This window comes from Salmo salar, chromosome ssa08, assembly GCF_905237065.1.
Source record: "Salmo salar chromosome ssa08, Ssal_v3.1, whole genome shotgun sequence".
In the NCBI taxonomy this organism is placed as follows: domain Eukaryota; kingdom Metazoa; phylum Chordata; class Actinopteri; order Salmoniformes; family Salmonidae; genus Salmo; species Salmo salar.
The window spans coordinates 19,524,296-19,535,168 of record NC_059449.1 but is presented as its reverse complement, the minus strand read 5'-3'; the positions used below and the strand labels follow the sequence as shown (position 1 = coordinate 19,535,168).

The following is a 10,873-nucleotide window of genomic DNA, read 5'->3' as shown; positions in this document are numbered from 1 at the left end:
CCGCAAGGCACTACAGAGGGTAGTGCGTACGGCCCAGTACATCACTGGGGCCAAGCTTCCTGCCATCCACGACCTCTATACCAGGCGGTGTCTAAAAAATGTCAAAGACTCCAGCCACGCTAGTCATAGACTTATCTCTCTGCTACGCGGTCTAAGTCTAGGTCCAAGAGGCTTCTAAACAGCTTCTATCCCCAAGCCATAAGACTGCTGATTGGACATCTTTGTTATTATTTAGCTAGCAAACAAACTTTCCCCGAGTAAAACCATTTTGTGGTTAAACAATCTACTTCCGGAGACAGTTTACCGTAAACACCGAGATCACAGAGTTGTATTTGCTGAGATAAAGCTACATGTATTACTCTCATTCTGAAAGACATTACCTTTTTCAAATTTCCCATGAGTTGCTTTATTTCTTATGAACTTTAACACAAGCATGTTCATTGTGACAAAATCGTAGTTTTGCCTGATTATTTTCAACACTTTGCGTCACAAATACTGTAGGAATTTATACAATAAAAAGTTGAACATTTTAGACAATAATATAACAAACGTTTAGTGTCACTTCTTTTTATAACATTTTTACAAAAGTCTCCAGTCAGGGTAGAAAATAACAGGTAACAGGTAACAACCTTTAAGCCAGAACAATCATACACTTACAATTTACAATCAATTCAGAAAACACAATCCCAAATCCACACAGCACAACCTATAATTTCCGTGCATGAACTGTCTGGTGTCTTATCAGATTGCTCAGAAAGGAGAAGTTTTTTCCACACTGGGCGCAGTGGAACAGTTTCTCACCCGAATGGACGCTCTGATGCACTTTTAAATTGCTGGAATGAGAGAACTGTTTCCCGCATTGAGCACATCTGAAAGGTTTCTCCCCTGTGTGTACTCTCTGGTGCCGCTTCAGGCTGCACAGCTGGCTGAACTGCTTCCCACACAGGGCACACTCGTACGGTTTCTCCCCCGTGTGGACCCTCTGGTGCATCTTGAGCTGGCACAGGTGAGGGTACTCCCTCCCACAGAAGGTGCACCTGTAGGACTTCGCCCTCTCCGCTCTGTCCTGATGAGTCCCAGTCATGTCGCCCAGGTGGGTGTCGGGGGCGCTCCCAGGGAAATCCACCCAGGTGGGGTACTGCAGCTCCCCGGTTCCCTCGGCCAATGGAGCAGTGGCGGTGGTTGCGGGGTTCTGAAAGGTGCCGAGGCAGTTGTCAAAAGCGCTGTCCATGCCAATGGTGTAGAAGTGATTGTCAGGTGAGTTCTGTCTCGCTGCTGGCTGGACACCTGGGTGAGGATGATGATAAGTGTTACTCGAATGTCCTCCAAGAAGCATGGCATCTGCTTCACTATGTCCTCCTTGATGATGCCTGTGTTCCATGATGTCACCTTGTCTCCATGACGAGGGTGTGCCATCCCCATCGTCAACAGGAAGGGGGTCGATAACTATGACCTCAGACATGACCTCTGAATCGACCTGGGAATACTCGTGTTCACCCCTCACCTTCTGAGAAAGTGGGGGAATAGGGTTCACCTTTGTGAGAGGCGAGAGGCTTCCTGAGACCGTCTTGGCAGCATAACTAGAACAAGATGGCCGATCATTTGCTGCATCACTGACTCTTCGCTTACGGGAGTTTACAGGCAGATCGGTTGTTCTCTCTGGGTTTAGGCTGCGCTGCTGTTTAGCAACAGGTCCTGGACCTGTGAGTTGGAACCCCTGGCTCTGGCTCTCAGGCTCTGGGTCTGACTTGAAAACAGTGTCTGATCTGTTGACAGTCAATATGCTGTGTTTGGTTCTGAGCTGCTCAGTGAGCTCTGCTTGGTCAGTGTCTAGAGAGGTCTGTGTGTTTGGGTCTGTCATTCTGTGGCCACTATCAGTGCCTGAAGAGACAACAAAAGCATGATGGTCATATGCAGTCAAATAACACAATGAGGCTGTCAATCAGTATGTCATTTTTCATTACAGCAATATATTCATCATTACCTGGCATCTCCCTCAGACCCTCTTCTTTCTTCCATGGCTGGAGGTCTCTCTCCCCTTCCACAGTAGATTTGGCCTGAAAAGAGGAGGGAGGAATTAAGTTGACAGGCATGAGCTCAACAAAGCTCTCAAACAAATACAGGTCTATTATAACTCAGCTATTACTATGCTATAATATTGATCAAATGGCTTGAATTAAGTTGTTCCTTTACTGACTCAACTCATGGACACAGAACATCTAAAGCTTCTCAAAACATATGAAACTAAAACTGGACCTCAATATTTCACTGTAATTTTGAAAGAAAAATGTCCTTTCCTTACAATATATTTAGGGTCAATGTGAGAATACATATTAAGAGTCAAGAAGCACCATGGGATTATTTGAAAAATATTATTTATTGATGGCATTATAGGAATGAATAAATAAACAGCAATAGCCATTGGTGAAATTGGTACAAAAGAACAGACAGTTTTTCAGTCTCACAGTACAATTTCTGCTATAACTTTAGTGTGAGGCACACAGTATTATTAGAAGAACACAACCATTATCAACCTTAACAGTCAATGTGAGTGATGCTGTTGGCCTTTTAAGAAGCCAAGAAAACGTAACAATCCTTGTAGATAATGTAAATACGAACCACGTTGTATTGTAGACGTATGAGACCAGGGTAAACATCCTGCAGACATACGACTACGTTAGAACCAATGACGTTTGAACTCGTGATATTGCTATAACAGCATTTTTCAATAGGAATCTCTTGTTCTGTGTCAGCTATCAATGATGAAGCTTCTGATGTCTTTTCAGATTGCTGGTGTGGGAGAACCTGCGCCCGCACTGTGCACAAATGAAGGGTTTCTCCCCGGTGTGGACGTTCTGGTGCATTTGGAGATGGCTGGCGCCCTCAAAGCTCTTCTCACAGAAGTTGCAGGCGAACCCCCGCTTCCTGGTGTGGATGACAGCGTGCTGCTGGAAGTCACTCTCGTGGACAAACTTCTTATGGCAGCTGGGGAAACCGTACTGTAGTTCTACGGTGCCAGGTGTAACATCCGTGGCAAGATTACTCAAATGACAAGAGGTTGTGGCGCTTGGTCTAAAATGGCTGACAGGAAGTGAGGTATGAGCTGGTTGTTGAATTCTTATTCCTGGTATTTCAGAGTGTCTATGGAGGCTTGCCAACGAACACCAACTATCTTTGTTGGCCTCACCTGCATTTCCTGTGTCTAGATGGGTGCCTGTATTTTTCTCTGAGGGCCGGAAGCCGGGTGAAACCAATTGCGTTGTGTTGTCTCTCATCGAATCGTGGCGAATCATTGGTGTGTTTCTGTTAAACACTCCCACTCCCTGCTTATTTCCAGTTCCATTGTCCTGTGGTGTAGTAGCTGTACCCACCTGACCCCACTCAAAACCTCTATCTACCTGCTGCCCACTAGATAGACTTCTCATTTCTATGTCTGAGCTAGTCTGTGTTTCTGGGCCCACTGGGCCACTTCCTAGGTCCATTACTTTAGTGTGAGCAGCAGAGGCACCATCATCAGTCGCTACTACCTCTCTCCACACCTGGTTTAAAGAATCTCTTAGGAGATTGAGGTCCCCGTTCAGGTCACACTTTGTGTCCAGACTCTGTCTCTCTGCTTTGGGTTCAAATCCTGTGTACTGCTGTGGTCCCTGGTTCACAGTCCCTGTTTCTGATTGGAGGAGGATGGAGTCAGATCCACTGACCTCCATAGCGGTGTTGATGTTGTTGCCTCTGGGCTGGAAGGCAGGGTCTGCAGCCAGTTGGGTGGTTAGCTCTCTGCTGCCCTCCACTGTTCTGGTTGGGTGGCTGATCCTAGAGTCCTGGTCATCTGCTTCTCCCTCCACCTTGATGATGAGCAGGTCTGGTTCCCCTTCCTCTGTCTCTGCTGACTGCTGATGGGGTTAAGTGGGAGAGATGAGTGAGACAGATCATACACTATCTACTGAATGGAGATATGGTCATGACATGGGATTTAGTGAAATAAATCAAATTAGGTATCAGTCTGTGACAGTCTAAAATAGGCTGTTCAAATTGGAACTTACCTCATCACTTGTAGCATCCATATGCTTTGATGTAGAGACATCCTCTTGGTCCACGTCTATGGGCTGTCTGTCTCTTGGTATGCTGCTGTTCCCAAAACTCCTGTTGGAAAGTCTGGCTCTGCTTTGCCAAGTAGGTCCTGGAAATAAAGGGGAGGTTAATTTGACCCCATCCATCAATGGTGTTTTACAAAGTACAAAGCAAGCATAATACCTTCATGATGTATGTTATGTGTCTGTAGAGATAGAAGGATCCTAGCTGTGTTGACAGTACAAAGTCAGCATGATATATCCTCAAATCAAATTTTATTGGTCATGTCATGTACACATATTTTGCAGATGTTATCGCAGGAGTAGCGAAATGCTTGTGTTTCTAGCTCCATCAGGGCAGTAATACCTAGTGTAACACAGTGAAATGCTTGTGTTTCTAGCTCCATCAGGGCAGTAATACCTAGTGTAACACAGTGAAATGCTTGTGTTTCTAGCTCCATCAGGGCAGTAATACCTAGTGTAACACAGTGAAATGCTTGTGTTCCTAGCTCCATCAGGGCAGTAATACCTAGTGTAACACAGTGAAATGCTTGTGTTTCTAGCTCCATCAGGGCAGTAATACCTAGTGTAACACAGTGAAATGCTTGTGTTTCTAGCTCCATCAGGGCAGTAATACCTAGTGTAACACAGTGAAATGCTTGTGTTTCTAGCTCCATCAGGGCAGTAATACCTAGTGTAACACAGTGAAATGCCTGTGTTTCTAGCTCCATCAGGGCAGTAATACCTAGTGTAACACAGTGAAATGCTTGTGTTCCTAGCTCCATCAGGGCAGTAATACCTAGTGTAACACAGTGAAATGCTTGTGTTTCTAGCTCCATCAGGGCAGTAATACCTAGTGTAACACAGTGAAATGCTTGTGTTTCTAGCTCCATCAGGGCAGTAATACCTAGTGTAACACAGTGAAATGCTTGTGTTTCTAGCTCCATCAGGGCAGTAATACCTAGTGTAACACAGTGAAATGCTTGTGTTTCTAGCTCCATCAGGGCAGTAATACCTAGTGTAACACAGTGAAATGCTTGTGTTCCTAGCTCCATCAGGGCAGTAATACCTAGTGTAACACAGTGAAATGCTTGTGTTCCTAGCTCCATCAGGGCAGTAATACCTAGTGTAACACAGTGAAATGCTTGTGTTTCTAGCTCCATCAGGGCAGTAATACCTAGTGTAACACAGTGAAATGCTTGTGTTCCTAGCTCCATCAGGGCAGTAATACCTAGTGTAACACAGTGAAATGCTTGTGTTCCTAGCTCCATCAGGGCAGTAATACCTAGTGTAACACAGTGAAATGCTTGTGTTTCTAGCTCCATCAGGGCAGTAATACCTAGTGTAACACAGTGAAATGCTTGTGTTCCTAGCTCCATCAGGGCAGTAATACCTAGTGTAACACAGTGAAATGCTTGTGTTTCTAGCTCCATCAGGGCAGTAATACCTAGTGTAACACAGTGAAATGCTTGTGTTCCTAGCTCCATCAGGGCAGTAATACCTAGTGTAACACAGTGAAATGCTTGTGTTTCTAGCTCCATCAGGGCAGTAATACCTAGTGTAACACAGTGAAATGCTTGTGTTTCTAGCTCCATCAGGGCAGTAATACCTAGTGTAACACAGTGAAATGCTTGTGTTTCTAGCTCCATCAGGGTAGTAATACCTAGTGTAACACAGTGAAATGCTTGTGTTCCTAGCTCCATCAGGGCAGTAATACCTAGTGTAACACAGTGAAATGCTTGTGTTTCTAGCTCCATCAGGGCAGTAATACCTAGTGTAACACAGTGAAATGCTTGTGTTTCTAGCTCCATCAGGGCAGTAATACCTAGTGTAACACAGTGAAATGCTTGTGTTCCTAGCTCCATCAGGGCAGTAATACCTAGTGTAACACAGTGAAATGCTTGTGTTCCTAGTTCCATCAGGGCAGTAATACCTAGTGTAACACAGTGAAATGCTTGTGTTCCTAGTTCCATCAGGGCAGTAATACCTAGTGTAACACAGTGAAATGCTTGTGTTCCTAGCTCCATCAGGGTAGTAATACCTAGTGTAACACAGTGAAATGCTTGTGTTCCTAGCTCCATCAGGGCAGTAATACCTAGTGTAACACAGTGAAATGCTTGTGTTTCTAGCTCCATCAGGGCAGTAATACCTAGTGTAACACAGTGAAATGCTTGTGTTCCTAGCTCCATCAGGGCAGTAATACCTAGTGTAACACAGTGAAATGCTTGTGTTTCTAGCTCCATCAGGGCAGTAATACCTAGTGTAACACAGTGAAATGCTTGTGTTTCTAGCTCCATCAGGGCAGTAATACCTAGTGTAACACAGTGAAATGCTTGTGTTTCTAGCTCCATCAGGGCAGTAATACCTAGTGTAACACAGTGAAATGCTTGTGTTCCTAGCTCCATCAGGGCAGTAATACCTAGTGTAACACAGTGAAATGCTTGTGTTCCTAGCTCCATCAGGGCAGTAATACCTAGTGTAACACAGTGAAATGCTTGTGTTTCTAGCTCCATCAGGGCAGTAATACCTAGTGTAACACAGTGAAATGCTTGTGTTTCTAGCTCCATCAGGGCAGTAATACCTAGTGTAACACAGTGAAATGCTTGTGTTCCTAGCTCCATCAGGGCAGTAATACCTAGTGTAACACAGTGAAATGCTTGTGTTCCTAGCTCCATCAGGGCAGTAATACCTAGTGTAACACAGTGAAATGCTTGTGTTTCTAGCTCCATCAGGGCAGTAATACCTAGTGTAACACAGTGAAATGCTTGTGTTCCTAGTTCCATCAGGGCAGTAATACCTAGTTTAACACAGTGAAATGCTTGTGTTTCTAGCTCCATCAGGGCAGTAATACCTAGTGTAACACAGTGAAATGCTTGTGTTTCTAGCTCCATCAGGGCAGTAATACCTAGTGTAACACAGTGAAATGCTTGTGTTTCTAGCTCCATCAGGGCAGTAATACCTAGTGTAACACAGTGAAATGCTTGTGTTCCTAGCTCCATCAGGGTAGTAATACCTAGTGTAACACAGTGAAATGCTTGTGTTTCTAGCTCCATCAGGGCAGTAATACCTAGTGTAACACAGTGAAATGCTTGTGTTCCTAGCTCCATCAGGGCAGTAATACCTAGTGTAACACAGTGAAATGCTTGTGTTTCTAGCTCCATCAGGGCAGTAATACCTAGTGTAACACAGTGAAATGCTTGTGTTCCTAGCTCCATCAGGGCAGTAATACCTAGTGTAACACAGTGAAATGCTTGTGTTTCTAGCTCCATCAGGGCAGTAATACCTAGTGTAACACAGTGAAATGCTTGTGTTCCTAGCTCCATCAGGGCAGTAATACCTAGTGTAACACAGTGAAATGCTTGTGTTTCTAGCTCCATCAGGGCAGTAATACCTAGTGTAACACAGTGAAATGCTTGTGTTCCTAGCTCCATCAGGGCAGTAATACCTAACAATACACACACATCCCAAAAATTTAAATAAAGGAATTAAGAAATATCAGAACGACCAATGTCAGAGTCCGGAATAAATATATATGTATATGATGGTATATATAGACAGTATGGACAGTATATTAATAGAAAAGGTGTGTAGAGCAGTAGTTATATAGGATGAGCCTTGACTAGAATATATCACATACATATAAAGTGGGTAAAACAGTATGTAAAGATTATTAAAGTGACCAGTGTTCAATGACTAGGGCAGCAGTCACTAAGGTGCAGGGTAGAGTATCGGGTGGTAGCCGGGCTTGTAACAGTGACTAAGTTCAGGGCAGGGTACTGGGCGGAGGCAGTCTAGTGGGGACAGTCTGATGGCCTGGAGATAAAAGCAGTTTTTCAGTCTCTCGTTCCCTGCTTTGATGCACCTGTAATGTCTCCACTTCTAGATAGTAGCGAGTGAACAGGCCATGGCTCGGGTGGCTGAGGTCCTTGATATTCTTCTTGGCCTTCCTGTGACACCGGTGCTGTAGATGTCCTGGAGGGCAGGCAAGGGTGCCCCCGGAAATACATTGGGCTAATCGCACCACCCTCTAGCCCTGCAGTTGCAGACGGTGCAATAGCAGTACCAGGTGGTGATACAGTCCAAAAGGATGCTCTCAATGGTGCATCTGTAGGTTTATAAAGGTCTTTGGGGCCAAGCCAAATTTCTTCAGCCTCTTGAGGTGGATCTCAATAATACATCTAGACCCGAACTGTATTGACAGTACATAAATCATGGCTGTATTATACTTGCTTTGAACTTTGTAAAACACAATTGATGGATGGGGTCAAATTGAAGATTCATGTTTTATTTTATTTATTTCACCTTTATTTAACCAGGTAGGCTAGTTGCGAACAAGTTCTCATTTACAACTGCGACCTGGCCAAGATAAAGCAAAGCAGTTCGACACATACAACAGAGTTTCATATGGAATAAACAAACATACAATCAATAATACAGTAGAAAAAGTATATATACAGCATGTGCAAATGAGGAAGGATTAGGGAGGTAAGGCAATAAATAGGCCATGGTGGCGAAGTAATTACAATATAGCAATTAAACACTGGAATGGTAGAATGTGCAGAAGATGTATGTGCAAATAGAGATAATGGGGTGCAAAGGAGCAAGATAAATAAACAAATACAGTATGGGGATGAGGTAGATGGATGGGCTGTTTACAGATGGGCTATGTACAGGTGCAGTGATCTGTGAGCTGCTCTGACAGCTGGTGCTTAAAGCTAGTGAGGGAGATAAGAGTCTCCAGCTTCAGTGATTTTTGCAGTTCGTTCCAGTCATTGGCAGCAGAGAACTGGAAGGCGGCCAAAGGAAGAATTGGCTTTGGGGGTGACCAGTGAGATATACCTGCTGGAGCGCGTGCTACAGGTGGGTGCTGCTATGGTGACCAGTGAGCTGAGATAAGGCGGGGCTTTACCTAGCAGAGACTTGTAGATGACCTGGAGCCAGTGGGTTAGCTGACGAGTATGAAGCGAGGGCCAGCCAACGAGAGTGTACAGGTCGCAGTGGTGGGTAGTGTATGGGGCTTTGGTGACAAAACGGATTGGCACTGTGATAGACTGCATCCAATTTGTTGAGTTAAGTGTTGGAGGCTATTTTGTAAATGACGTCGCCGAAGTCGAGGATCGGTAGGATGGTCAGTTTTACGAGGGTATGTTTGGCAGCATGAGTGAAGGATGCTTTGTTACGAAATAGGAAGCCGATTCTAGATTTAATTTTGGATTGGCGATGCTTAATGTGAGTCTGGAAGGAGAGTTTACAGTCTAACCAGACACCTAGGTATTTGTAGTTGTCCACATATTCTAAGTCAGAACCGTCCAGAGTAGTGATGCTGGATGGGCGGGCAGGTGCAGGCAGCGATTGGTTGAAGAGCATGCATTTAGTTTTACTTGCATTTAAGAGCAGTTGGAGGCCACGGAAGGAGAGTTGTTTGGCATTGAAGCTCGTCTGGAGGTTAGTTAATACAGTGTCAAAAGAAGGGCCAGATGTATACAGAATGGTGTCGTCTGTGTAGAGGTGGATCAGAGAATCACCAGCAGAAAGAGCGACGTCATTGATGTATACAGAGAAGAGAGTAGGCCCGAGAATTGAACCCTGTGGCACCCCCATAGAGACTGCCAGAGGTCCGGACAACAGGCCCTCCGATTTGACACACTGAACTCTATCTGAGAAGTAGTTAGTGAACCAGGCGAGGCAATCATTTGAGAAACCAAGGCTGTTGAGTCTGCCAATAAGAATGTGGTGATTATGAATACGGCTGCACAGTAATGTCTCTTATCGATGGCGGTTATGAAGTCGTTCAGGACCTTGAGCGTGGCTGAGGTGCACCCATGACCAGCTCTGAAACCAGATTGCATAGCGGAGAAGGTACGGTGGGATTCGAAATGGTCGGTAATCTGTAATTTAATTGAAGATACGTGCACATTGTCAAATTCATCATCATCACCAACCTGTCGTTGCCGTCTCTCGATGGTTGTGTCTGTTTAGCAGGCGTATTCCATGGAAGCGGTTGTGGACGGACCCCTCTGAAAACTTTGTTCTCTCTGCTCGAAACCTGGCGATCTGAAGTTCCATCAATTTCAATTTCCTCCGGAGAAATTCGTTGTCCTTGTGGCTTTGAGTCATCTTCAGGTGTACAACGGCATAGCCATCGTCAACAACTTTGCAGATTTCGGCTACAGCAGCGTTGGCTAGCACCTCCATGATTGAGGCTATCTGCGCCTGGAAGTCGACCACGGAACCCGACATTGTTCTCCAGAAGCTTTTGGTCCCTTTTCAATATGAAAACAGTCTATATGTTTTCTATATTATGAGTATCTACAGTTATCTAGCAAGCTATTAAAACAAATGCAATCATATCAGAAACAAAACATGGATAGCTAGCTTTGTTTGTAGCTCGCTGGTGAGATTATTTTCCCTGTTCCTCATCACAGTAATGTAATCATATGCTGGATGGTAGAGTTGAAAGTTGGACACCGCCACCTACTGTATAGGAGTGCTGCACAATAACAACAATGTTGTAGCTATGTAATAAACAACAGGTTCTCTGGCGTAAACCATTTTTCATGATTTTTCTAAAATAAAGCATTTAACTATTTCTAGGATCAACAAAGAGTTCATTGATTTAAAAAAAAGTAAATTACAACAGTATGACAGACTAGCCTACTATACATATATGTGAATTCCATCAACATCTTTACAGCCTATTAATCTGATAGTAAATCGAAAGTATATTGTTGACAGGCAAATGGAAATAATTTTTCAATTCATGTTCACCTATACACATTCATAAGGATGTAAAAAACATTTACTTG

The 10,873-nt window shown here is 44.2% G+C and overlaps 1 protein-coding gene across 1 annotated transcript; it reads right to left on the bottom strand.

Moving 5' to 3' along the window:
* Nucleotides 1–401: 401 nt before the first annotated feature.
* Nucleotides 402–10,523, bottom strand: LOC123723739 (putative zinc finger and SCAN domain-containing protein 5D). The gene is made up of 5 exons (XM_014209722.2): nucleotides 10,010–10,523; nucleotides 4,041–4,177; nucleotides 3,702–3,890; nucleotides 1,985–2,057; nucleotides 402–1,881 (listed from the first exon to the last, which is right to left on the bottom strand). Exons 1-5 carry the CDS (start codon nucleotides 10,305–10,307, stop codon nucleotides 707–709), a joined length of 1,872 nt encoding a protein of 623 aa, XP_014065197.2. The 5' UTR covers nucleotides 10,308–10,523; the 3' UTR covers nucleotides 402–706.
* Between the last annotated feature and the right edge of the window lie 350 nt (nucleotides 10,524–10,873).

What these genes read in the sequence shown, in the direction of transcription:
- LOC123723739 (XM_014209722.2), bottom strand. Translation starts at nt 10,307, where the DNA reads ATGTCGGGTTCCGTGGTCGACTTCCAGGCGCAGATAGCCTCAATCATG. An exon ending in TGGATGCTACAAGTGATGAG is followed by an intron (nt 3,891 to 4,040) that starts GTAAGTTCCAAT and finishes TAACCCCATCAG; the next exon opens with CAGTCAGCAGAGACAGAGGA. An exon ending in GGGTCTGAGGGAGATGCCAG is followed by an intron (nt 1,882 to 1,984) that starts GTAATGATGAAT and finishes TTGTCTCTTCAG; the next exon opens with GCACTGATAGTGGCCACAGA.